Here is a 24,824-nt window from a genome sequence, read left to right as displayed (position 1 = left end):
GCTTACTGTTTGTTCTGCTTTCTTAGAATAATTGTCTACCTGATATTCGGCTGAAAATCACCCCCCCACAATGAGATAATATGGGTAAATTATAAATTTCCTGAATCCTTAGAGTCATGCCAGTATTGCAGTGTTTGCATTTTGTATCTCTGATGCTTCCTGATGCCACAGGACTGAAAGAACAGAGATGATTTAGGCAAAAATGGTAGGAAAAATTGTGTGACTAAAAGTTTGAAGAGCTCCAGTGTCTACTGTACTTGTCAAAAGTATTCACAAAAGAGTTCAAATGAAAGCCCAGAGTGTCCCCTTTACAATGAAACTGAACAAATTAATATAAAACATTGAAACATGTCCTTAATCAGGGCCAATACCAAGATAGGCACCAGTGTCAAAAATGCATTTTTTTCAGTGGAGGTGGGTGACTTTAGCAGTTGCTAACAGTAATTTAGCTGTGACTCCAGAAAGGTTATCATACCAAAATGTTGACTACAGACATGTATCTTTTCAAAAAGTATAAGCAACCTTTGCCACCTTGAGTGGTACCGATACCTTGTCTGGCCCATGGACTAAAATGGCAGGGACCCACCTCGCTAACATTTTGAACATTGAATAAAGCACACTCTATGAAATGGCCAATCTTGCCAAAAAAACACACTTTAAAATCATAAACAGGATTTATCTCGTGGCAGAGTTTCTTAAGAAAAGATTTAAGTTTGAGGTGGATCAATGCTCCTTCTGCAGTGGTTGTAATGAAACCTTACAACATTTATCTTTCCTATGCCCTCACATTGTTTTTAGTCAGACATAAAAAAATGGATTTCACAAATTAAATATATAAATAAATGATCTTCCATGTTTTGAACTCTATTATATTATTTTTTGTATGGATAGTTTGGCCTCATCTGTTTCAGCTATCGCCAACATAATTTTATTATTGGGTAAGTATGATATCTACTGTGCGAAGTGGAGAAATAACAAACCCTCCTTTTCTGGATTTACCAACGAATTTAAAATAAAGTCCTTGTTCCTATAAATATTTGAAACCCCCCCCCCCAAAAACAAAAAACAAAAACAAAACTGCAATGAAAATAGGCCCGAACAGTGCTTGTCATTCATTATTTTAATTCGGAGTCTTTTCTGATGCATCTCTGCTCTATACGTGAATTTAAAATGCTTAATTATTTGCACTGTATTGTATTTGAATGTAAATTTTGCTCTTGTCTTTATATATCCCCACAGCTTTTAGAGTTCTTTATTTTTTTAAATACTTATTTTCATTTGTATTACTGTTTGACTATCATTGAGAGTTTGTATTTTTCATTGGTTCAATAAAGAAAAACAAAAGATTAGGGTTTTTAAAAATAGCTGCTCTGCTGCCAGTTTCGAAACAAGACCATGTGGTTATCATATAGGTTTATGATTGCACTCTGTTCTTTTCCTGTGAATGTGCAGGGGGCTGTGCTTTGTGGGGAGGAGCCTTTGTATTGAGAAAGAGCTGTTGAACAAATGTTACTTACTCTGCTGAGTGGAACTGTCCCCTGAGGTGTTGAATAGACACACTGTGTTATATTACTATAATACTTACCACAGGATAATGAACCTGACAGCTGAGAGTCACTCTGTTCCTCTGAGTGATGGAAACAGCATTCCTCTGATAGGACTGGGAACCTATGGGGATCCACGGCAGGTAAGACTGCATATGGAGAACACTGCCTTTTAGCAAAAACAATGTAGTATTGCTTATATGACATATTACATGACTCAAACCTGAACTGCATTACATGAAAACAAAGTGAAAAGTGTTCAGTGTTTATCTGTACTTTATTTTCTTAAATAGACACCTAAGGGGACTGCATATGAGTCAGTAAAACTGGCCATTGAAGTGGGGTACAGACACATTGATGGAGCTTTGGTCTATTTTAATGAACATGAGGTGGGACAAGCTATAAGAGAGAAAATTTCAGATGGAACTGTGAAGAGAGAGGACATTTTCTACTGTGGAAAGGTTTGCACAAGCTTTTTTGTATGAATATGTGTATGTAACTTAATACAATAATAATAATAATTGTAGTGTTTGTCTTTTGCTCTATCTTTATATGTACATATTTTTCTTTAACTTCATTCTGTTACTGCCTTGAATTTCCTCATTGTGGGATCAATAAATTCCTATGTAATCTATTTGTTTTGTTCTTTCAGTGAACTAGTGAACATCTGTGCACACATGAAAATTTATCTTGACCGGCAATGCTTTGGGCAGTTTGTCTACTTGTTAATTATTTATCTATCTTTTCCAAAGTATTCTGAGTCTGATCTTTTCTGAATTACAAATAGTTGTGGAACACATTCCATCCTCCTGAGTTGGTACGACCTGCTTTGGAGAGAACATTGAAGACATTGCAGCTTGATTATGTTGATCTTTATATTGTGGAGATGCCCACAGCTTTCAAGGTGTGCACATTTTTAATGTCATTTAAAAACACTAGTTTGAAACAATGAACACAGCAAAGTATGCTGTATATCTGTGCAATGATATTTTTATTGTGTAATAGTAGTCAAACTCAACCATATTGAATTTTATATCTTTTGAAGCCAGGAGACACATTCTACCCAAGAGACGAGAATGGCAAGTACATTTATCATGACACAGACCTTTGTGCAACATGGGAGGTGAGAATTACTTACCTGCATTACAGCTTGTTCAAAAATTTAATGACACAACTGAAGTTAAACCATTTTATATACATTTCAATCTCTTTAGACTTACACTTACAGAAAACCATTTAATATAGAAAAGAATAGTTTTTACTGGCCATTCCTAACACACACTCATGATTAGAAATGTAACCTTTGTCAGTGTTAGGTGCTTGCAAAATGCTCAAAATCTGTTCAAAGTCCATTGTGGCTTTTTGCCAGCTGGCTATACCTACTTGTGGATTACATTTGTCAAATTCTCCTCTAAAGGCATTGGAAGCCTGTAAAGATGCTGGGATTATTAAATCACTTGGAGTGTCCAATTTCAACAAACGCCAACTGGAGTTAATCCTGAACAAACCTGGACTTAAATACAAACCTGTGTCAAACCAGGTAAGACAAATGAATTAAGGCGTTGACAAAATCTAGAAAAGACATGGAAACACATCAAAGCCAATAAACAGACAACAGACTAATGAACTATTTGAGCTTTTCTCTTAGTTTTATTTATTTATTTTTCTTCCTAGGTTGAGTGCCATCCCTATTTCACCCAGCCAAAATTGCTGGACTTCTGCCGCCAAAAGGACATTGTTATTGTGGGATATAGCCCTTTGGGGACATCTAGGGATGCATCCTGGTATGAAAAATACCTACTCATCAAATTCAGATGTCAGATAGTACAACACAACAATGTAACCCTGTTCTGTATGCATCTCACCTGTACTGTCTGATATTCTGCAATTCCACTGTTGAAAATATGTATATGGTCTGTATAGTGTTTATCGCTATTAGTATTACTTTATATTGTTTTTGCACCATCTTTATGCATGCACACTTTTTCTTGCACTTTATTCTGTTGTGGCCTCGAGCATTGAATTTTCCTGTTGTGGGATCAATAAACTCTTACGTAATCTAATCTTGTAACCATTAAAAGACAATGTATTCTCAGTCCTAATTTTAACAGCTGATTAAAAAGCATTTTTTTATTTCCTAAGAAAAAACATACAAGTAGTGACCAACCAAACATTTCTACAGGGTAAACCTTTCGTGTCCTCCATTGCTGGAAGATGAGTTACTGGTGTCAATTGCTAAAAAGTATAATAAGAGTCCAGCGCAGGTGGTCCTGAGGTTCAATGTGCAGAGAGGAGTGGTGGTCATCCCCAAGAGCTTCAGTCCTGTTCGCATAAGGGAGAACTTTCAGGTTTGTTGTAATACAGTATACTTTTGGTTGAATAATAATATCAAACACACATCTCAAAGTATTGCATTAAAAATAAAGTGTTTATGATGAATGTATCAAGTTGCCTCTGCGACTGTACCTCAAAGTCTGTTCTTAAAACCGCAGATCTTTGATTTCTCTCTCTCTGATGCTGAGATGAATGCAATTGAAGGACTGAACAAGAACATTCGCTTTGTGGAGCTGCTTATGTGAGTATAGTCCAGACTGAGTCATGTTCTGCTGTTTAAAGAAGCAAAAATGTATATAATAATTAAATATTTCATCTTTCACATTTAATAACAGGTGGTCGGATCATCCAGAATATCCATTTCATGATGACTACTAGACTACACTGTTATGAAGATGCAACTCGTACTTGATGAGAAACAAGCTGGTTTCCGTTTTCCTAATTGTGCCTGAACTTGGAAATTATTTTACGCACACATTTAAGCCTATAATAACTGCGAAAGAATATATGAAATTGTTGCAAACTAGATTTATGCTACTTTTATGCAAACAAGCAATGTTTTCACCAAATGAAGTATGTCATGTAATTCTGATATTTAAAAAGCTTTTGTTATTCACACCGATGTGTCTTCTCCACATTTTAAGTGGAGAATGGCTGCTGCACTTGATTCATGCTACTTTTATTTAGATAAGAGATGTGTTTGTCAAATAAAGTATGTCTACAACTTTTTTTGACTGATGTGATATGTATCAATTCCGCATTACTAGAAGGAAGTAGAGCATCGCTGGTGTATTGTTTAAAGGTGTTATACATCGCTAAAAGTATGTAAACTGCAGGGAAATGAAATGAATACACTCATACAACTGCATAAACTGTTAAATAAACTATCTTATATTGTAGAAACTGTACTACGATTTACCGTCGCAGAAGTCGTGCTACATTCAAGTGTTGTAAGAAATTATTAAGCCTAGACGTAGTTGAGCGTGTAGCTATGTGTGTATGGCACAGTAACAGTCGGCGATCTAAATGATCCAATTTGTCTCAAGGTCATTTTAGCAATTAACAGAACATACTTGAGCCCTACACTTGCATGACTTAATACAAATACAATCTATTCATTATTAGTATATTCAGTCAAGCAACTTTTAGATCTAATATTCAGCGAAATAGGAAGTGGCTAAATGTTTTCGTGGGTTCCTGAAGGTATCATATCACCTCTCCAGTTTTGCTAGTAGCTAGCACTTCAGCTAATGCGGCTACAATCTACGGACGACGTTAAAATAAATGAAAAGTGACACTCGGTTTAGCAGAGCGGACGGATTGTTGCTTTTATTAAATCTGGATCAATCCATACAAACCTTTGTTATCTGTCTTGCGACGTTCTCTGCTAACGTCAATGTTAGCTGCGTAATGGGAAACCGTAGCTAAGCTAACAGTGGCTAACCAAATTAGCTGACCGCTAGTTTCAATGCTTCAATGAATGGGGTTGCTGCACTTACTGAGGACACCAATCAACAATGTACTGCTCCTAGCCTTCTTGTTGTATTCCTGTTTCGCTGGTACTTAGCCATCAGGAGCTCGAAGACCTGGATGCAAAGAGAAGAGTTTAGTCGTGAAACGAGCTAACGTGATTACGCTAAATAACATGGACACCTAACACTAGCATTGGACTGTTTTTTTTAAGCCAACCCTGGATAACTTTGTTGATCATGCATCATCAGATCATACACTACCCAGGTACATAGATGAAGGAGTAGCTATGATAGCTTGCGTAACATAGAACTGCAGTCGATACTGCAAAGAACTGTAAAAGTGTTTTTACTTTGGTTTTACAAACTTCCATTAAGAATTTACGAACATTACTGGCTCGGGTCTTCGTCGCAGAGTTGATTTTTTTGTAAAGCTGTTGCCTGTGAGAAGCAATGATGGCGTTTCGGACTAACCCTGCCCTCCGTCCCAGGTAGGGGAGTGGTGGTGAAGACTCCCCGGTCTGGCCTGGCCCGCTGTTGAAGATGATGGAAAATAATTGAGAAATCATTGATATATTGACTGGTCTTTATTTATCTACTTTCAAAAGAGACAATGCGAGGCCATCGCGACTGGAAGCCTTGTTTTTGAAGTGATTTGCTATTTGGGAGACTACAAGGCTCATGATGGACATGGAGGAAGTTCCCTCAGAAGAAAATTATTTGAAATAATCGTGGACTGTTGATCTCAGCTCTTTGCCTTTGTATTTTCCCCAATATAATTTGAAGGACTATTTCACTGACAACACTCCAACATGTCTGTATTTTCGGAGTTCGTCCCCCCTCCTGAATGTCCGGTTTTTGAGCCGAGTTGGGAGGATTTCTCGGATCCTTTAGGATTTATCAACAAGATCCGACCCATTGCTGAGAAAACGGGCATCTGCAAGATCCGACCCCCGGAGGTAAACTCAGTTTTTACTTAAATAATACACGGATTTAAATTGATATTGTGTGAGAATCTGCAACGCATTTGCCTTGTTATTGTACGTAGACAGTGCTGGTTTACGTTGGGCCTGCGTAAATTTTGCGAAAAGCAGTGACATTAGTAGTTGCTATTAATGTAATAGAGGTCAAGGCCGGCTGAATTTCTTTGCTCTGAACAGTCCATAATTACACTCATGACATTGTGTTTTATGTGTTTTTGCAAAAAAAAGTTTGCAAGAGACGAGATAAATCCAGCAACTTGGGCCACATGTCTTTATATTTTTTTTCTCCATTGCTTGCTAAGTCACAGTACAGTGATTATCCACGTTAGCTCCTTAAATACGACATTGGCATGAAGGCATTTGTCACCCTGTAAAACATACTCATACCATGCTACGTTGGGAATTACTTTTCTTGGGCCTTTTGACTGTGTCTAACTTTTAATTTGTGTTACTTGTCTGTGTAAATACTGATGTACAGTATTTATATCTCTTGAACGCCATCAGAGGGTTTGCAGTTTTTAGCTGAAGCCTCCTTTTCTTCATTGTTGCTGTAGTATTAAGTATATGCCTCTGTTTTCTTAACTATCAGGAGTGGCAGCCTCCTTTTGCCTGTGATGTACGCAACTTCCGCTTCACTCCAAGAGTACAGAGGTTGAATGAACTTGAGGTAAGTTAATTTTGAGTTTGCCAAAGCCAGCATCACTCCATCAAAACAAAAATCCAATGGGATTGAATATATTAAGGATGTCTATAAATTACGCTGACTTGATTTCACATTAAGCATATTGTGTCTGGTAACTAAGGCAATTGTTAGATTTTGCATGTGAAAGAATGGTGTTAAGAGGTTTTCACTGAAGACAATCCATATGGTCCTGCAAAATCATGCAGTCATTCAAAAGTAATGTTGCCTGAAGTATTTAATGTGCAAAACAGCAGTAAAAGAGGCTTCTGTATTTTGTATCATCCTCTCTACTGCTTTGCCCAGGCTCTCACTCGTGTTAAGCTCAACTTTCTGGATCAAATCGCAAAGTTCTGGGAGTTACAGGGCTCCAAGATTCGATTCCCTCATGTGGAGAGAAAGATCCTGGACCTCTATCAGCTCAGCAAGGTGAAAAATAGCGCTTAATGTTTTTGTGCTGCTTGTTTTTATAGTATAAATTTGTTTTAGTAGGCAAAGGAATTATTTTTTTTTAATGTACAAATTGCTTTAAAGTCTTGAAACTGAGGAAATTTATTACATTTTTTTTCCTTGTGAGTCTTGAAAACGTCAAAATATTTCTGTTTGCCATGACAGTTTTTCCTTGACTGTCTACTTTGATGCTTGTAATAAGTACTTCTGTTGCACGACTGTTTGTTTCACAGATTGTGTCGTCCGAGGGTGGCTTTGAGACTGTGTGTAAAGAGAGGATATGGTCCAAGGTGGCCAGCCGAATGGGCTTCCCACCTGGAAAAGGCACCGGTTCACTGCTGCGGTCTCACTATGAGAGGATCCTTTACCCTTATGAGCTCTTCCAGTCTGGAGCCACGTTAACGGTGAGTGGCTGATTAAATGTAGACATGCTGGTGAAAACTACATAAGTTTAGATTTCAAGCGTCATGGTACTTGATAAAGGATTTTTTTTTACAATAACACTCTCTTTTATTTATTTCTAAAGTTTCTAGTAAATTGTTTATGAGCGTATTGTAATATGGAAGCCTCAAAACTCAACAAAATGTCCTGAATATGTTAATATTTTAAAACTTTAAATGGGCCTAATATTCATCATTCTGTCTTGTTTTTCCAATTAGGGCATCCAGCGGTTGTATGATGATGGAGATGAAGGTGAAGAGGTTGATGAGGGAGTTGGTGAAGAGGCTATGGAAGAAGAAGAGCAAGATGATGAGGAAGATAAGGAGAGGGATAAAGATGGGGAGGGTGATGCAATGCAAACCAAAGACAGACTTTTGCCTGAGAGACGATCCAGACGTCTAAAGTGCGAGGTAAAATTGAAAAGCCTCTAAGGGGATGATACTGCATGAATCAGTAACTGTAGTCATACTATACACAAAGCGTCATTCTTTTCAAGTGTCAGACATGTAATAAGCTGTATATATGTTATGTTATCATAATATTGTCCCGTAAAAACAGATATTGACTCATATTTCTGTGTGCTCCTGCTGATGTTTCCAGCTGTGGCAGGCATGTTCCTCTGGCTGTCTGAAGCCTTTAGCGCGGTCACTGTGTTTCACAGACTGTTTGACACTTCACTGCTTTTGTTGTGTTTTCATAGAGGGAAAACAAGGAGCCAAAAGGCCTCAAAATCTTTGGTACAAGTCCCAAGATGGTAGGCTTAGAGATTGTATCAGCTGGTAAGGCTCATTTTTGGTTGACCTGTATTTTTATCTGTGAAAGATTCTGAACACAAAACTTAACTGTGTTTTCTGAGATTTGTGGCAAGTAATCAGTAAAACTGTCCATTGTTATTTCTTCCCTTTCTGATTAGATGATGGATTCAACAAGAAGCAGCGTCACCTTAAAGCCCAAGCCTTTGCCATCAAAATGAGACCTCGGAAGGAGACCCTGGAGGTCAACTTTGTAAGTACTGGCAGATAACAGTGCAGCCTCTGAGATCTGCTGATGCTCAAGGCATCTTGGGTTGGTTTGAACATGACCATCACCATATGTTGTTTGCCATTGATCCCCCAGATTGACCTCTACCTCTGCCTGGTGTGTGGACGAGGAGATGAAGAGGACCGACTTCTGTTGTGCGATGGCTGTGATGACAGCTATCACACCTTCTGTCTGATCCCACCTCTGCAGGATGTGCCCAAGGGAGACTGGAGGTGTCCAAAGTGTGTTGCTGAGGTAAAGTTGAAATTCTGGTGCAATGAATAAAATCTTGGAAACATTCATTGGTGAAGGTTAGAATTTAGTAATACCCTTTCGAGTCAGAGGGTTTCACAGATTTCACTGGATAGAACACTTTCTTCTGTTAACAGAGTTTTTCTTTTGAAACATTGCTTACAACAGAAATGTGTTTTTGGAAAATTCAGTACTGTTGCTCTGAATCTAGAGTGGAATATACACAATTTACTATTAATACACAAGAAATAAATCCAGTTATGGCTATACAATTAAGTTATGATGGTTATTTTTTCATTCTTTTGATTGTCAGTGGTCTAGATATTAACAGATTTCGATCTTGGATACTCTGAAGTTAACCATTTCCAGATTAGGCCGTACAACATAAGGAATTAATCCAAATTAAATGTCAGCCAGCTAAAACAGTTCCTTATAACATGTTACTTTGCTGAACATTAGGCCTATTGCAACACTATTTCACAAATATTATCTGAACTTTCTCTTACTTTTTTAGGACTGGGCTTATAAGTGATTCAACAAGCACTTGTAACTTCAGAAAACTTTGTAAATGATTTGTAGAAATATGATGAATGCCATCAGCTCTGTCAAAGAGAATATCATTTAATAATATTATCAAAATTGCTTCAAAGAAATTAAAAGTGAATGCAACAAGTACGTTTGTGGTTTGTGTCCCTTCACAGGAGTGCAGTAAGCCCAGAGAGGCATTTGGCTTTGAGCAAGCTGTGAGGGAGTATACTCTGCAGAGCTTTGGAGAAATGGCGGACCACTTCAAGTCTGACTACTTCAACATGCCAGTTCATGTATGTAAAAACTGACAAACATCTATGTACACTCTTATGTTTGTTCATGCTTCGCTCATGCTTGCACTCTTTACTTTCATTTTTACTGCATATTTGTCAAATATGCTTTAACAGGTAAAGGTTAACTCTGCTGGACAGAACCTAGATAGGGGTCACCAGCCCTGGTCCTCCAGATCTACTATCCTACATGTTTTAGATGTATCCCTCTTCCAACACACCTGATTCAAATGATAATCCTATCATCAAGCTCTGCAGAAGCCTGATAATGACCATCAGATGTGCTGGAAGAGGGAAACATCTAAAACATGCAGGATAGTAGATCTCAATGACCAGGGTTGGTGACCCCTGGCCTAGATGAACCAGGGCATTTCATCATTTTCACCATGTGCTTTCAGATGGTCCCCACAGAGCTGGTGGAGAAGGAGTTCTGGCGCCTGGTAAGCAGCATTGAGGAGGATGTCATTGTAGAGTATGGGGCTGACATAAGTTCTAAAGATGTGGGCAGTGGGTTTCCCATCAGGGATGGCAAGAGGAGGCTACTGGGAGATGAAGAGGTGAGAAAACCAGCATATGTGCAAACACTTTGCAAGTATGGACAGTAGAACCCCTCTTATTGGAGGGAGAAGCTTTATTGTTTTACTCAAAAGTGACTGAACTCTTCATTTTATTTTCAGGACTATGCCAACTCTGGCTGGAACCTGAACAATATGCCAGTGCTGGAGCAGTCAGTGCTGACCCACATCAATGTGGACATCTCGGGTATGAAGGTTCCCTGGCTCTACGTGGGCATGTGTTTCTCCTCTTTTTGCTGGCACATTGAAGACCACTGGAGTTACTCCATCAATTTCCTCCACTGGTGAGACATCATGAAAATGTTTTAGCTTGTGTGCAAAAAAATATAACACAATATACAGCAACTACTACTGCTGATAACTGAACAAAATAAAATCATTAACAAGGGCAGAGAGGCTGAACAGAGCACTGTGGTATTTACATACATCAGGGATGTTGTTTGGAGTTATTCACTGTTATTAAAGTTAAGCTACTGTGTTTGTAAAAAACTGACAGATAAGTATCTTAAATGTAAATGTATTCACTCCTACCATCTCTTCCTCTGTCGTCTTTTAGGGGTGAGCCGAAGACCTGGTATGGAGTGCCAGCCTCAGCGGCAGAGCAACTGGAGGCAGTAATGAAAAAACTGGCCCCAGAACTGTTTGACTCCCAGCCTGACCTCCTCCATCAACTGGTCACTATCATGAATCCAAATGTCCTCATGGAGCATGGCGTCCCTGTACGTAGCCTGAGAGCGTTTTATTTATTTGATTTTTACAGTGAGGTATGCTTGAATTCTATTCACATATATTTCTTTGTTTACCCCTCTCAGGTTTATAGGACCAATCAGTGTGCAGGGGAGTTTGTAGTGACCTTCCCCAGGGCGTACCACAGTGGCTTCAACCAGGGTTACAACTTTGCGGAGGCTGTTAACTTTTGCACTGCTGACTGGGTAAGGAACATGAAACTCCTCCTTTACTGGCCTATAAAGACACCATTATGGTAGTAATGGCATTGTAATAATTGTAAATCGACATGTTTGTAATTGTTTTGTCTTTCATTGTTTTAAATATTTTCATTTCATTACAAACATAGACACTTAAGCCCATCCATTCATCAGTCTGTAGTCCATACCATTTAACTATACAAGTACTTTTGTGTTTTTTTTTTTATGTCTCTTCTTAGTTACCCATGGGTCGTCAATGTGTAGCCCATTACCGACGTCTCCACCGCTACTGTGTTTTCTCTCACGAGGAGCTTCTGTGCAAAATGGCAGCAGATCCAGAGAGCCTTGATGTAGAACTGGCTGCTGCTGTTTTCAAGGAAATGGGAGAGATGATGGAGGAAGAGACGCAACTTAGGCAGGCAGCCCAAGAAATGGTGAGAACAATCTCCTTTATGACGGTTTCATGAATATAGAAAGTTTCAGAGACAAAGTTTATTTTTCCATGCCTACAGGGGGTGCTGTCTTCGGAGCAGGAGGTTTTTGAATTGGTTCCTGATGATGAGCGCCAATGCTACAAGTGTAAGACAACTTGTTTCCTGTCTGCACTGACATGTTCCTGCAGCCCAGATCGGTTGGTTTGTCTCCACCACACAGCAGATCTGTGTGACTGCCCAATGGGCAACAAGTGTGTCCGGTGAGATATCCTGCCTTTTAAGCCAGGACAATAAACTTCCAACAACAAATAGGCTTCTGCATTTTCATGATTTACATTCCTTTATTGAAATTTCAGGTATCGCTATGATCTGGAGGAGTTTCCATCCATGCTGTATGGAGTCAAAACACGGGCTCAGTCCTATGACACTTGGGCTAAGAGGGTGACTGAGGCCTTGGCTGCTGACCAGAAGAATAAGAAAGGTGTTATCATTAATTACTACTCCAATATCAGGATTTCTGGGGGTTCCTCAAACACCTTAAAAAGTTCAGTATGAAATGTCAATTTGAAACCTGTTAAAAATGAAAACTGATTGAATCTCACTTTACTCTATGCAAGAAATCACTCAAATCAGGAATTTTGCAGGAGGATTTTTAGTAGTGGTTTTATATTTTGCAGGCTTCCCATTGAACTCTAACGCCTTTATACCCAAACAGGACAGGGCATTACTTGGTATTATTCTGTGTTCACATTGGGAACATCACCAGAATCATTCCAGCATGATAAATTTATTTTATAATGATCTTGGTGGCTTTGTATTACTAGGTGAGGTTTTATGTGATTCTTACTGTGTCTCCCTTTTCCTCTCATAGATCTTATTGAGCTCAAGGTTTTGCTGGAGGATGCAGAGGATAGGAAGTATCCTGAGAATGCTTTATTCCGACGCTTGAGGGAGATGGTCAAAGAGGCTGAGACATGCTCTTCAGTAGCCCAGCTGTTACTTAGCCGAAAGCAGAGACACAGGTAAATGGCCATAACAGCAAAATCAGATACAGTTATCTATATGACAAATACACACACTTGAACAATTTTTCATTTTACAATCAGTACTCTAGCAGATGAAGTTGAATGATGGACTGAGGGGTTAGTATTTTTCCATGTGTGTCTATAGCAGTCGTCTGCGTTCTGAGACCAGCCGAAATCGTACTAAACTGACGGTGGATGAGCTGAAGGCATTTGTGGACCAACTCTACAGGCTTCCCTGCATCATCAGCCAGGCCAGACAAGTCAAGGTGTGCCCGCTCTACTCCTATGTGCTTATCCTGGCACCCAGCTATGGTTATTAGTTTTATTGTATATCTCATCTCCTCCACTGTCGGTGTGCTTTGTTTCTCAAGGAGTTGCTAGAAAATGTGGAGGACTTCCATGAGCGAGCCCAGGTGGCGCTGGCAGACGAGATGCCTGATTCATCCAAGCTCCAGGCTCTATTGGACCTTGGCAGTGGCCTTGATGTCGAGCTTCCTGAACTGCCCCAACTTAAACAAGAGCTCCAGCAGGCCCGCTGGCTTGATGAGGTAAGCGTCTGTGAGACCAACATCCTGTTTGTGTGGTCTGAAAGAGGAGTTGTTATGCCTGCATCTGCATCATCTAACACCTCTTTCCTCATGACATCCCAGGTGCGTATCACCCTGGCTGAACCTCACAGAGTCACGCTGGAGCTAATGAAGAGGTTGATAGACTCAGGGGTGGGTCTGGCTCCTCACCATGCTGTGGAGAAAGCCATGGCTGAACTGCAGGAGATCCTAACTGTTTCAGAGAGATGGGAGGAAAAAGCTCGCGCCTGCCTCCAGGCCAGGTAATGTGACATGGACACATGTGCATTACAGTAAAGCTGTGTGACATGCTGAAATTATTGTTTGTTTGAGACTGCAATGGGAACAAGTCTGTATCATAATTATGTAGTTTTATATTCCACGTCAGATTTAATATTCAAACCATGTCCACGTGACTGAAGTTGCTCCTCTTTTATGTACAAGGTCCTCCTTTTGTCTTGACAGGTCAGAGTCCTCCTGTTCAGATTTACATTGTTGTTCTATGTCACATTCATAATCCCCCTTGTTTCGTTTTTTTGCCAGCATGCAGATTTCTGGCCTGCAACACATGTCATATGAAAGACAGTGTTGTCCAAATGACAGAAAATATTGACATTTAAAACATGTGATTTGTGACACAATAAAACAAACCATAGAGTGCAACATGAAATGATTGACACTTTTCTATAAATTTTACAGTGTATTGTCCTATTGCACCGTCCAAATCTGCACAGAGACAGAATTACTTAGATGACATCAGAATGTTGAGATATTTGTACTGTATTAATTACACAGTGTGAAAATTTTGAACTAACAATATAACTGACACATCTGTCTGTCCTTTTGAAACTTCAGGCCACGACATAGCATGGTGACCTTGGAGAGCATTGTGCTAGAAGCCAGAAACATCCCAGCATACTTGCCAAATATTCTGGCCCTTCGAGAGGCCCTACAGAAAGCCAAGGAGTGGACCACCAAAGTGGAAGCCATTCAGGTACCAAAAAAGTGCATTTTTGATCATTTAGAATACATTCTTCATATGAATGAATGAATGAATGAATGAGTGAATGGGCTTTGGTTAAAACCTCGCACTGTATTTGTATTTACTTTGTACTGTGAATAAAAGCTCCTAAACTTGTTACAAACTTCTCTCCTTCTATGTCTCAATCCCTCAGAGTGGTAGTAGCTATGCTTACTTGGAACAACTGGAGAGTCTGCTGGCCAGAGGTCGTTCAATCCCTGTCCGGTTAGATCCTCTGGCCCAGGTGGAGTCACAGGTGGCTGCTGCCCGAGCCTGGAGGGAAAGAACTGCCCGCACCTTCCTCAAGAAGAATTCCACATACACACTTCTTCAGGTGGGAAAATATGACTGACTGTTAACTCAGTCACATATTTAATTCCACATCAGGAATCAAACTTATAATGCCTGATGTGAAAATGTTTTGACAAAGAAATGCAGTATGAATACATGAGTGAGCCCAGGTAGAGAGCTAATCCGCCTTAAATTACAGAATATAAAATAAGATATATCATACTCAGTCAAGTTCATTCGTAATAAGCTGATAGACACATGGCCTCAGGTAGAACACACAGTACTTACAATACAGTAAATATGATAAAAGGGTAGAAGATTGACAAAAAATAAATAAATTTTTGTCAATCAAAACTAAAACTCTGTTGACTTCAGACATTAACACTTTCAGTGCCATGGGCCGATTAAATCGGCTTTACGAAAACAACCTGTAAAGTGCCACGGGCCAATCAGATCGGCTTTGGAGAACACGCCATATTTGTGTACAAACAAACCATCCACCCCCATTTCTTTCTCACATTTCGATGACGTTCTTTCTGTGTCCCCCTTTTGAGACCAAGCAGACGGGAATTTGAGGTCACGCAACCGAATAATATTGTTATATCTTTTTAATGTTTCTTATTCTCCGGTGTTTCATCAGAGGGAGCCCTCCATGCCGGGGGGCGGCTGTGGACTCCGGGGGCTGTGGCGCCTTCTCTCATTGGGGTCCGCTCCTTTCTGGTGGGTGGGGGTCCCAGTTGGCCCTCTCCCACTAGTTGGGATGCGGGGCTGTGTTGCTGGTGCCTGGTCGCCGGGGTCGGCGGCTGCATCCTGGTGCGGATGGCTCCCTGAGACAGCGCCTCCTAAATTGATGTTTTACTTTTACTTGTACATTTTTGTTCTGGTCTACCCGTGCTCAGTCAGTCTTCTTAAGTATGTGTGAGCTTGTGGGTTTGCATGTATATGTGTGTGTGTGTGCGGGTGAGTGGGTGGGTGTGGGTGGGTGTGGGTGGGGGGCGGTACTGATTTTTAAACTGATATGTAAAGCACTTTGTGCTACAGTTTTTAATGTATGAAAAGTGCTATATAAATAAAGATGATTATTATTATTATTATTATTATTATTATAAATTATGCAAATTACGATCAATAATGAATTGGCTGTGTCCGGTGCGTTTTGGATCTAATCAGCAATCAGTCGGATGTTACCGAGCGGTTTCCTGCAGGATTCTTCAAATATTATAAAAACAACGTGAAATACTGAAAAACGTCCAAATTCTGTGGCACTTTTAAGGCTTATTAGCCCCTTAACTGTCTGGCACTTAAAGAGTTAAAGACATGAAAGTCAAAAGAGAAAATGAATTACCTTCCAGGCAGAATGTTGGCCAACACTCTAAAACAAAGAAACCAAAACAAAACTCTACCTAAACACCCAGAAGGCTTCCCACACATGCACGCATAACTCCAAAAAGTAGAAAAAGAAAGTAACAAACAAAACACTGCAAATAGGACGCCACACCCTGCCCGATAAGTTTAACCCAAAGTCCCAGAGCCAACACAGACCTAACAGACAAAAGTAAAGTTACTACTATAAAGTCATTTGACACAGAGGGCACATAGACCATAAAACCCTCTAAACATTGGGTGTCAAACTCATTTCCTTTCAGGGGCCATATACAGCCCAGTTTGACCTCAAGAGGGTGGGACCAGTAATATAATAGAATAATGACAACCCCAAAGTTTTTCTTTGCTTTTGGGCAAAAAAAGTAAAACTCCAATGTGAAAATGTTTACATTTACAAACTATCCTTTCACAAAAAATGTGAATAACCTGAGCAAACCATGAACAACCTAAAATTTCTCAAGAAAAATAAGTGACACCTCAGTGACACCCTTGACTATCAGTGTCTTCTGGGAGCCAGATTGAACCCTTCATGGGGCCAGTTTTGGCCCACGGCCCCTTTGTTTGACACCCCTACTCTAAACAATGTAAAAGCAACCTATCAAACACTGAAAACCAAACAGCAGCAGCCTAGGTTTTCCTAAAAAAAAAAGGTAAAACAGATAAAATCATGTAAATTGAAGAACATATGGGCGATGGAAAATAGTGCTGCCTTTTAAGTTATTGTTACCACTCATGACTGAGGGAAACACTCATCACTACTGACAGTGGGTAAGTACTCAAAACTATGGTCCTTTAAATCTCATCTGAGTCTAAACTTGAGTACAGATGCTGTGTTTGCATGATGAGAGGAAAGTGTGTCTGAAACCATGAACAGCCGGCGGCATTTAAGCTGTTGCGATTATCCTATTGCACAAGTGTTAGCTGCATAAGGTCAGGTTGGTTGAAGCAGAAATGAGCCCAAAATGACACATACCAAAATATGTAATAAGTAAAAGATACTGTGCTGTGCTTTGAATCTGGTCTAGACCAGCTCTAATTGTAAAATGTCAGGAGATAACTTTTGTCATGCTTTGGTGCTGTATAAATAAAATTTGATTGACTGATTGATTGTCCCACCCCATATTCAGTGGAAATGTGTCAGATTCTCTTGGACATGTACATTTATTATATCATGGTTAGTTGATGAAAGACTACATATAAACAATAACATGTACTGTAAGCAAAATGAATCCTAATTATTATCCGATACTCACATCAGTACTGTACCCCTCACTTCTTAGGTTCTGAGTCCACGGGTGGACATTGGGGTCTATGGCAACAGCAAGAGCAAGCGGAAGCGTGTCAAGGAGCTCATGGAGAAGGAGAGAGGGGGCTTTGACCCTGATACTCTGAGTGATCTGGAAGAAAGCTTAGAGGAAGTACGAGATCCCACCACTGTTGTAGCAGCCTTTAAAGCCAAAGAGCAAAAAGAAGTGGAGGCCATACACTCACTCCGTGCTGCCAATTTAGCCAAAATGGCCATGGCTGACCGCATCGAGGAAGTCAAGTTCTGCTTGTGCCGAAAGACTGCCAGTGGTTTCATGCTGCAGTGCGAGCTTTGTAAGGACTGGTTCCATGGTGCGTGTGTACCTCTGCCAAAGACTGGATCTCAGAAGAAACTAGGCGTGGGCTGGCAGAGTAATGGCAAAGACTCCAAATTTCTGTGCCCGCTGTGTCAGCGCTCAAGGAGGCCAAGGCTAGAGACCATCTTGTCACTGTTGGTGTTGCTACAGAAGTTGCCAGTACGTCTGCCAGAAGGAGAGGCCCTACAGTGTTTGACCGAGAGGGCAATGAGCTGGCAGGTAAACATAGAAACCATATTACTGTGAAGTTATGGAAGGGAAGGAAGGGTTGGCATTTACAGTATGTTTAAACTCTACTGGTCTCACTAGTCTTATTTGTTTTGACAGGACCGCGCACGACAAGCTCTGGCCACTGAGGAGCTGTCCTCAGCCCTCGCAAAGCTATCGGTGCTTAGCCAGCGCATGGTAGAGCAGGCTGCAAGGGAGAAAACTGAGAAGATCATCAATGCTGAGCTGCAGAAAGCTGCTGCCAACCCTGACTTGCAGGTAATGCAAGCTGTCACAGTATTTCCTGTTCTTAGGAAGAGCAACAGAAAGCATTTAAGAGTTCAAGTACAGTAAGATACTATGTTTTAATATCAGTACAACTTCCATTTCTCTTTACGTGGACATATCTCAGATACACTGAGTAGAACTGACCCCTAAACATCAATAAGAACGATCCATATCGTCTAACATGTACATGCTCTATAACAGGTAACCTATTCCATGTGGCTCTAAAAATTGTGAGAAATGATGGGAAAAATGAAGCAGTTATTTTGACATTGAGACAAAGACGCCACAAGAGGGCAGTAATCTGTGCATGTGGATCAGATGACGATAACTAAACAGTACATATTCCTAACATGGCATACAGGGTTTCTACAACTCATTAAAACAATTAAAGTATGAAATCTCAAGCTTCAAGAATGCTGCACTTTGATCAAAACTGTGTTCAGGTAGGAATTTTAGTTGTAAAGGAATAAAAGTTGCATGACATGTCACAGCAACATAAAAGTACAATAAAAAAAGCCACCTACAATCATCCAGTATTGTTCTGTTGACCTTTATGTTCTCCTGTTGTAAAATCATAGACTTCATCTATTCATGTCTGTTTCGTCGTCTTCTCAGGGACACATTCAGACGTTTCAGCAGTCAGGTTTCAGCCGAGCAACATCACCACGCCCCTCTGTGGACTACGATGATGAGGAAACGGACTCAGATGAGGACATCAGGGAGACCTATGGATACGACATGAAAGTATGGGATCCAGTAGCGGCCTGGTTTAGAACAATGATGAAAGTATACATTTTTAATATATCTTTGTTGTGTTTGTTTTGTTGTAGGACCCAGGGGAAGTGAAACCCTACTTGTTCTGTGATGAGGAGATTCCTGTTAAGTCAGAGGAGGTGGTCAGTCATATGTGGCCAGCTGCAACACCCTCTTTCTGTGCTGAACATGCCTACTCCTCAGCCTCTAAATCCTGCGTCCAGAGTGAGGCTTTATTATTGGTTTTTCATACAAATCTTTAGGACACCTGTTCTTAAAACCTCTTTAGCATGTGTTGCAAACTTATTCAGAAATAAGGACAGTCTTCATGTTGTGTTCAAAATATTTATGTTTTAGACCTGGGCACACCCAGAAAGCAGCCACGGAAGACCCCTCTGGTACCTCGCAGTCTGGAGCCGCCAGTGCTTGAGTTGTCCCCTCAGGCTAAGGCCCAGCTGGAGGAGCTGATGATGCTGGGAGACCTGCTGGAGGTGTCCCTGGATGAGACCCAGCACATCTGGAGGATCCTGCAGGCCACACACCCCCCGTCTGAGGAAAGATTCCTTCAGGTCATGGAGGTAGGGAGGTCATCCATTACATAACCTGACCACACAGCTGGATCCTATAGCAAATACTGTCAGTGCCTCACTGTAGAAGTTGGATTCTGATGAAAAGCTTTGAAAGTGCATCCACAGAGGTAACTTAAATGACAGCATGAAGTGCATTGTGCATCACAAATAAGTTTCTCCTCCACTCTTCCAGGTTTTTGCCAAATACAGTATATATGTTTGCAATTTTGGAAAATGCTGCAAGTGGTTGAAAATTTCCCAAATCAGAGTGTACCTACATCATCGCACAATATTGCAATGTACTTAGTGCATTTTATTACTAAATATAGGTCTGATCATTTACATGTTTTTTTGCTTACATTTTTAATTTCTTTTCTATGTCTCTCAGCCTGATGATTCTCTGATGGAAAAGCCTCTGAAAATCAAACTGAAGGATTCAGAGAAGAAAAGGAAACGGAAGTTGGAAAGAGCTGAACACCACCACATGTTGATGGCCGCTGCTGCTGCCAGTGGGACGTCCGGAATGGGGGACATGCGACCTGCCAAGTCGAAAGAACTTAAAAGGGTTGGTCTGGAGCTTGGACTGGGGGGCAAACCCAAGAAGAAGAAACTCAAACTCAGCCTGGACAAGAACCGGGAAATGAAGCAGTTAGCAAAAAGGTTAGCCAAGGAGGAGAAGGAGAGGAAGAGGAAAGAGAAAGCAGCCGCCAAGGCAGAGGCCATCAGAGAGGGGCTGGAAAAAAGAAAAGAGAAGAAGATACTTGACATCCCCTCCAAGTACGACTGGTCTGGAGCTGAAGACTCCAATGATGAAAACGCTGTATGTGCAGCCAAGAACTGCCAGAGACCGTGTAAAGATAAGGTGAGGATTTATTTACCACCAAATACTAGCGAACATTCTGCTTGTGTCAAGAGGTCATTCTGCAGTCAAAGCGGCACAAGGGATAACTCATAGATGATTGATAGATTTGTTAGCAGTTACCAGAGGTCAAAGGTTACCACGTGATTCTGCCTCTTTTTTAAACTCAAAGGTCTTTTGTTTCATGTAGGATATGTCCTCTTACATGGGTAATTTAGATACTGGCACAGAAAAAAACACGATAGAAATTGTGTTTTTACTGGAGCTGTGTTGTTTTTAACAGATAGTTGAATGTTGCTCACTTAATTGGACATAATTCTGCAACTTATACCAACTTTTACAAATTTTTGGTGCATCTTTTATTCATTATATCTGCAACATAGTAGTTATTCTCTAAGTTCTGAGCCTCTCTTTTTAATAATAATCACAATTTAAAATTTTCTTGTTTCAACTTTGCCAAAGCTTGTTGGGCTTTTATCCACCATTGTAAAATCTCCATAGAGAAAGATGCCATTGTCTCATGCTGCCAGGGTGAGTTCATATATGAACAAGGGGACAAGGGACATTGTCCAGACTATTCTCACTAAGTGCAATCCAGTGATGGGAAAACAGAATCATCAGCGGTGACCATCTTGGCATAATCAAACACACTATCCTCTGTCCTCAAATGCTCTCGTTGTTTTCGCTGTAATGCTTTCCCCCTTTTCAACACTTTACAAATCTTAATACTGGTATTAACACAAACCATATCATCATCACAGGTGACATCCATGAGGTCTGGGCTGCCATCATCAATCATGAACTCCCCTAGAAGTCTAACTTTTTACGCAGTGGGAGGTTTTGTGTCATGTTCTTCCTCCTGCAAACTGTACAGAACAGCTTATGAAATGCAGGAGGATCTAGTCGATCATTTAAAACTCTGTACATTTCACAGGAAGAGAATGACACAGGTTTTTTTTTATTTGCCGAGTACTGAGTTAATAACGAACACTTGTTAAAATGTAGATCTCTGAACTTTATTGAATATCAACAGCTGATAACAGCACTGGAACACCTTAAAGAGAGTTACACATAACGTATTAACAGCGCAGGTTGATGTGGTCCTTGTGTAGAGGAGTGGCCAAGTTAACCATCGGCCAGTTCGCCTTCCCTGTGTCCACACAGTAGCCAATCAGATCTATGGAACTGGTAGGTCTGCCACTCGGATTGATGAAGTTGTGATGATTAACAGTCATGTTTTGGGTATATCTGTTTCACAATGTACCGTCCATCTTTCAGAATCTGATACATAATTGAAGTTCAAGTATTAAGACACAGGGTAGTGTCTTTAACTTTCCATTTTCTTGCTCCTCACTTAAATGTCTGCATTTGTGTCTCCAGGTGGATTGGGTGCAGTGCGACGGTGGCTGCGATGAGTGGTTCCACCAAGTTTGCGTCGGTCTTTCAAGCGAAATGGCGGAGAATGAGGATTACATTTGCATGGACTGTTCCCAGAAGGCCACTGGGATGAATTTGGCAAGCGGAGGAGGTGTGATGGTGGAGGAAGTGGCAGAAGAGAGCGTTGTAGTATTGGCAACATCAATGTGCAGCGGCAGCATCCAAAGCGTGCCCTCATCATCAGTCGTTGCCTCGTGGTCTCACGCGTCCACTGCCTCCAATAAGTTAAATGTGACAACTTCACATCAGCAGCAACAGCAAGAACCTCAGCAAGGCAGTTAGCGCTTAAAAGGCCCATTTTTGGAAACAGACTGTACCTCACACAAAGAGCGTAACACAAACCCCAGTATCCAGGCTAGCAACCTCAACCTGTTAGACTGTACAGCATCCAACCACAGGAAAGAAGGAATCTGTGGGAATTGTTGAACTGCCTGGATTATAGAGCACAAGAGATAAGACAAAGGAATTCTAAGGCCAGAGAGAGTGAGCCTTCCAAGACTAAAAATGAATTTTCACTACATAGCATCAGCTATTGAAAGGTCTCTCCTCTCCCTGTCAAACAACTGAATGTGCACAGATGAGACTTAATCCTCCTTTGCCTGGGTTTTAGGTCAGTGATTTCCCAGTCATCCCTGAACAATAACAAGTCATAGATGCACCTACAGTCAAAAAAAGTATACCCACTTAACCCAGCTGTTGTATTCACTGCGAACGGGCAAATAAAGCAACATGGTTCTGGTTGTATTTTACTAGGTATCCCGATTTTCTCCAATCTGCCTGACCCTTCAGACAATAACATCTCAAATACGTAGGATTCGAGACTAGGAAAATGGTTGTTGTAGTGGAATTATTTATAATGTACATAGCTTTTAAGCAATGAAATAAATGGATTGTGGCTTTTTTGTTTTCTCACCTTTAATAAACTCTTCCTAGTCAAATGATTGAAGCATTGTTTTGCCTTTTTTTTTTTTTTATTAATTTAATGATGTTTTATACAGTTACACACATGGGTTGGGGTAGAGAAAGTATCAGCCAGTGCTATTGTTAGTTCACTGTAGAGTCATTCACAGGGTTATGCAGTGACATACAGCTGTGCTATGGAGAGGATGGCTGATTTTAAGGTGCGTGTTAAGTTTGGTATTTCATCTGTCACTTGTTAGCTCCATTAAGGAGGAAATGACAGAGTGTAAAGATCTCTGGTATGACAGCTTGAATGTTGAATGTCAAGTCTTGTGTATTTCTTTCCCCATGACTAATGAATTAGGTTTGTTCACTTATTACACATTCAAGTGTTTAGTGTACGTCAGTGTTAATGTTCATTATTAGTATAATGTTGCACAATGATCTTAATTGGGAACACTGTTACATAGTTAACTGCAACAGTTGTGTCACGTTTATTAATGTAGTGAATTCTACCAAAGAATTCTTGCCATTTTAAAAGGAAAGCAAGGAGGGTGTCATAAGGCCAGAGGGCTCTGAGATGTGAGCTGGTGTCCAAATCTGACTACGCCAAGTAAAATCCAGTATGAACTGACCTCAGCTGCTTTTGTCTCAGTCAAAGTGACAGTCAACGTACTGACTGGGGGAGGAGTAGAAATGAGGTCATCGGTGATTACAAGGTAACAACAAAACAGAATTTCACTTTCTAATGGTAGTTGATGTGTTACTTTAAAAATGTCTTGCTTTGTTAGGACATGACAGTTAGATGTGTTGTGGTGTTAATACCTGCCCTGCCTGATGCTCCAATAACATCCATCAGATGACCTATTTCAGGGTTTTAGTTATATTTGAGTCATGTTAAACTGATGTAGCACAAATTGTATTTGAGTCATTCATACAGAAACTGTAGTGTCCCCTTTCAAATGAAGCCTAATAACATACGTATCGATGGCCAAAAAACAAAACCTCCTATCTGCAAATTTTTAGATTTTGAGTTTTCACATTAAACCTAGTATACCTAGTATGTATTGTTAACACATAATATAGAAAGAGAGTCTGAGAACAGTAGAATGTGCTTGGATATCTTTAACAAAGACTATGCTAAAATAAAACTAAACTTTTTTTTTGTTTCCTGAAAAAAGTGATTTTTTCAGATAGGAGGCTTTGTATTCTGGCCATCGATATGAGAGATGCACTTATACTGTTTAAGTAAGGATCCTAGAAAGTTCCCAGTTTTGGATCCTAGAAAAGGGGGGATATTCTAAGGTTAATTTCATGATAAGAACAGTTTGGAATTTTAATCACCAGACTGTCACTGCTTGAACTTTTTTTTATTGCTCTGTAAAACAATATACATGTCATGACTTTCTCTTCCTCCATCCATCAGCTACAGAACAGATTATTAAATCACTGACAGAGGCAGGTTGTCCAGCCTGGACTCATTTTCAGTTTTGTTATTCCCCTGTGAGTGTGTCTAATTTTTCAGTCATTCTCCTGCCATTAGTTTACACTGCATAACAACAGCTGTAGAAAATTATAAATATGACACTTACAGGGAAATTAATAATGCAGTATCATCCCGTTTAGTGCCTTTAACTTATAGTTAATACTTTCATTATTCAAGCACTTCATTTTTTATCAGATGTTCCTTTGATTAATGCAAAACACATTGAGTTGCCTTTTACACGTGAACTGTGCTATATAAATATAACTTGCCGTATTTTAACTATGGATCCACAGTAGGTGATGCACCTTGCTCTGAAGGGGGCAGACCAAAGGAATGACAGTGGAGGCTGGCCTAAGTTTAGCATGACTAACCCCCGCCCCTCACTGTGGTCATGTTAAATACTAAAACTTGAACCTTTCAGGATAAATTCCCAGTGACAATTTGAGCAACAAGACTCGCGAGATACAAAGAATACTAAGTGACACTGCAATG

At 40.2% G+C, this 24,824-nt stretch overlaps 2 protein-coding genes and 1 long non-coding RNA gene across 4 annotated transcripts; 2 read left to right on the top strand and 1 right to left on the bottom strand.

Moving 5' to 3' along the window:
• Positions 1-1,507: 1,507 nt before the first annotated feature.
• LOC115429279 (aldo-keto reductase family 1 member D1-like) lies at positions 1,508-4,641 on the top strand. The gene is made up of 9 exons (XM_030148593.1): positions 1,508-1,687; positions 1,838-2,005; positions 2,332-2,448; positions 2,590-2,667; positions 2,962-3,084; positions 3,219-3,328; positions 3,727-3,892; positions 4,037-4,119; positions 4,214-4,641. Exons 1-9 carry the CDS (start codon positions 1,595-1,597, stop codon positions 4,254-4,256), a joined length of 981 nt encoding a protein of 326 aa, XP_030004453.1. The 5' UTR covers positions 1,508-1,594; the 3' UTR covers positions 4,257-4,641.
• Positions 2,904-5,516, bottom strand: LOC115429280 (uncharacterized). The gene is made up of 3 exons (XR_003936756.1): positions 5,378-5,516; positions 4,011-4,150; positions 2,904-3,866 (listed from the first exon to the last, which is right to left on the bottom strand). It is a non-coding gene; the product is annotated as an uncharacterized LOC115429280 (long non-coding RNA).
• kdm5a (lysine demethylase 5A) lies at positions 4,904-22,887 on the top strand. Of its 2 annotated transcripts, none has more exons than XM_030148590.1 (29): positions 4,904-6,306; positions 6,920-6,997; positions 7,316-7,438; positions 7,693-7,863; positions 8,119-8,310; positions 8,601-8,679; positions 8,814-8,905; positions 9,017-9,175; positions 9,874-9,993; positions 10,389-10,547; positions 10,668-10,849; positions 11,122-11,284; positions 11,378-11,497; positions 11,731-11,925; positions 12,004-12,185; positions 12,282-12,406; positions 12,797-12,947; positions 13,099-13,216; positions 13,322-13,498; positions 13,601-13,779; positions 14,372-14,510; positions 14,692-14,871; positions 17,492-18,052; positions 18,161-18,319; positions 18,944-19,072; positions 19,159-19,306; positions 19,439-19,659; positions 20,039-20,512; positions 21,890-22,887. In XM_030148590.1, exons 1-29 carry the CDS (start codon positions 6,160-6,162, stop codon positions 22,226-22,228), a joined length of 5,262 nt encoding a protein of 1,753 aa, XP_030004450.1. In that variant the 5' UTR covers positions 4,904-6,159; the 3' UTR covers positions 22,229-22,887. The 2 variants fall into 2 exon arrangements, with proteins under 2 accessions (XP_030004450.1, XP_030004449.1); XM_030148589.1 differs by having other exon boundaries at positions 4,905-6,306; positions 13,096-13,216.
• Positions 22,888-24,824: the final 1,937 nt, after the last annotated feature.

This window comes from Sphaeramia orbicularis, chromosome 12 (genome assembly GCF_902148855.1).
Source record: "Sphaeramia orbicularis chromosome 12, fSphaOr1.1, whole genome shotgun sequence".
Lineage (NCBI taxonomy): Eukaryota > Metazoa > Chordata > Actinopteri > Kurtiformes > Apogonidae > Sphaeramia > Sphaeramia orbicularis.
The sequence above is the reverse complement of the archived record's forward strand: the minus strand, read 5'-3'. Positions and strand labels throughout refer to the sequence as shown.

Excerpts from the sequence above, each read along its gene's own strand:
- kdm5a (XM_030148589.1), top strand. The coding sequence starts at position 6,160 with ATGTCTGTATTTTCGGAGTTCGTCCCCCCTCCTGAATGTCCGGTTTTT. Across the intron at positions 8,680-8,813 it reads CTTAGAGATTGTATCAGCTG|ATGATGGATTCAACAAGAAG; the intron begins GTAAGGCTCATT and ends CTTTCTGATTAG. Across the intron at positions 20,513-21,889 it reads AGAGACCGTGTAAAGATAAG|GTGGATTGGGTGCAGTGCGA; the intron begins GTGAGGATTTAT and ends TTGTGTCTCCAG.
- LOC115429279 (XM_030148593.1), top strand. The coding sequence starts at position 1,595 with ATGAACCTGACAGCTGAGAGTCACTCTGTTCCTCTGAGTGATGGAAAC. Across the intron at positions 2,006-2,331 it reads ACATTTTCTACTGTGGAAAG|TTGTGGAACACATTCCATCC; the intron begins GTTTGCACAAGC and ends AATTACAAATAG. Across the intron at positions 3,085-3,218 it reads ACAAACCTGTGTCAAACCAG|GTTGAGTGCCATCCCTATTT; the intron begins GTAAGACAAATG and ends TTTTCTTCCTAG.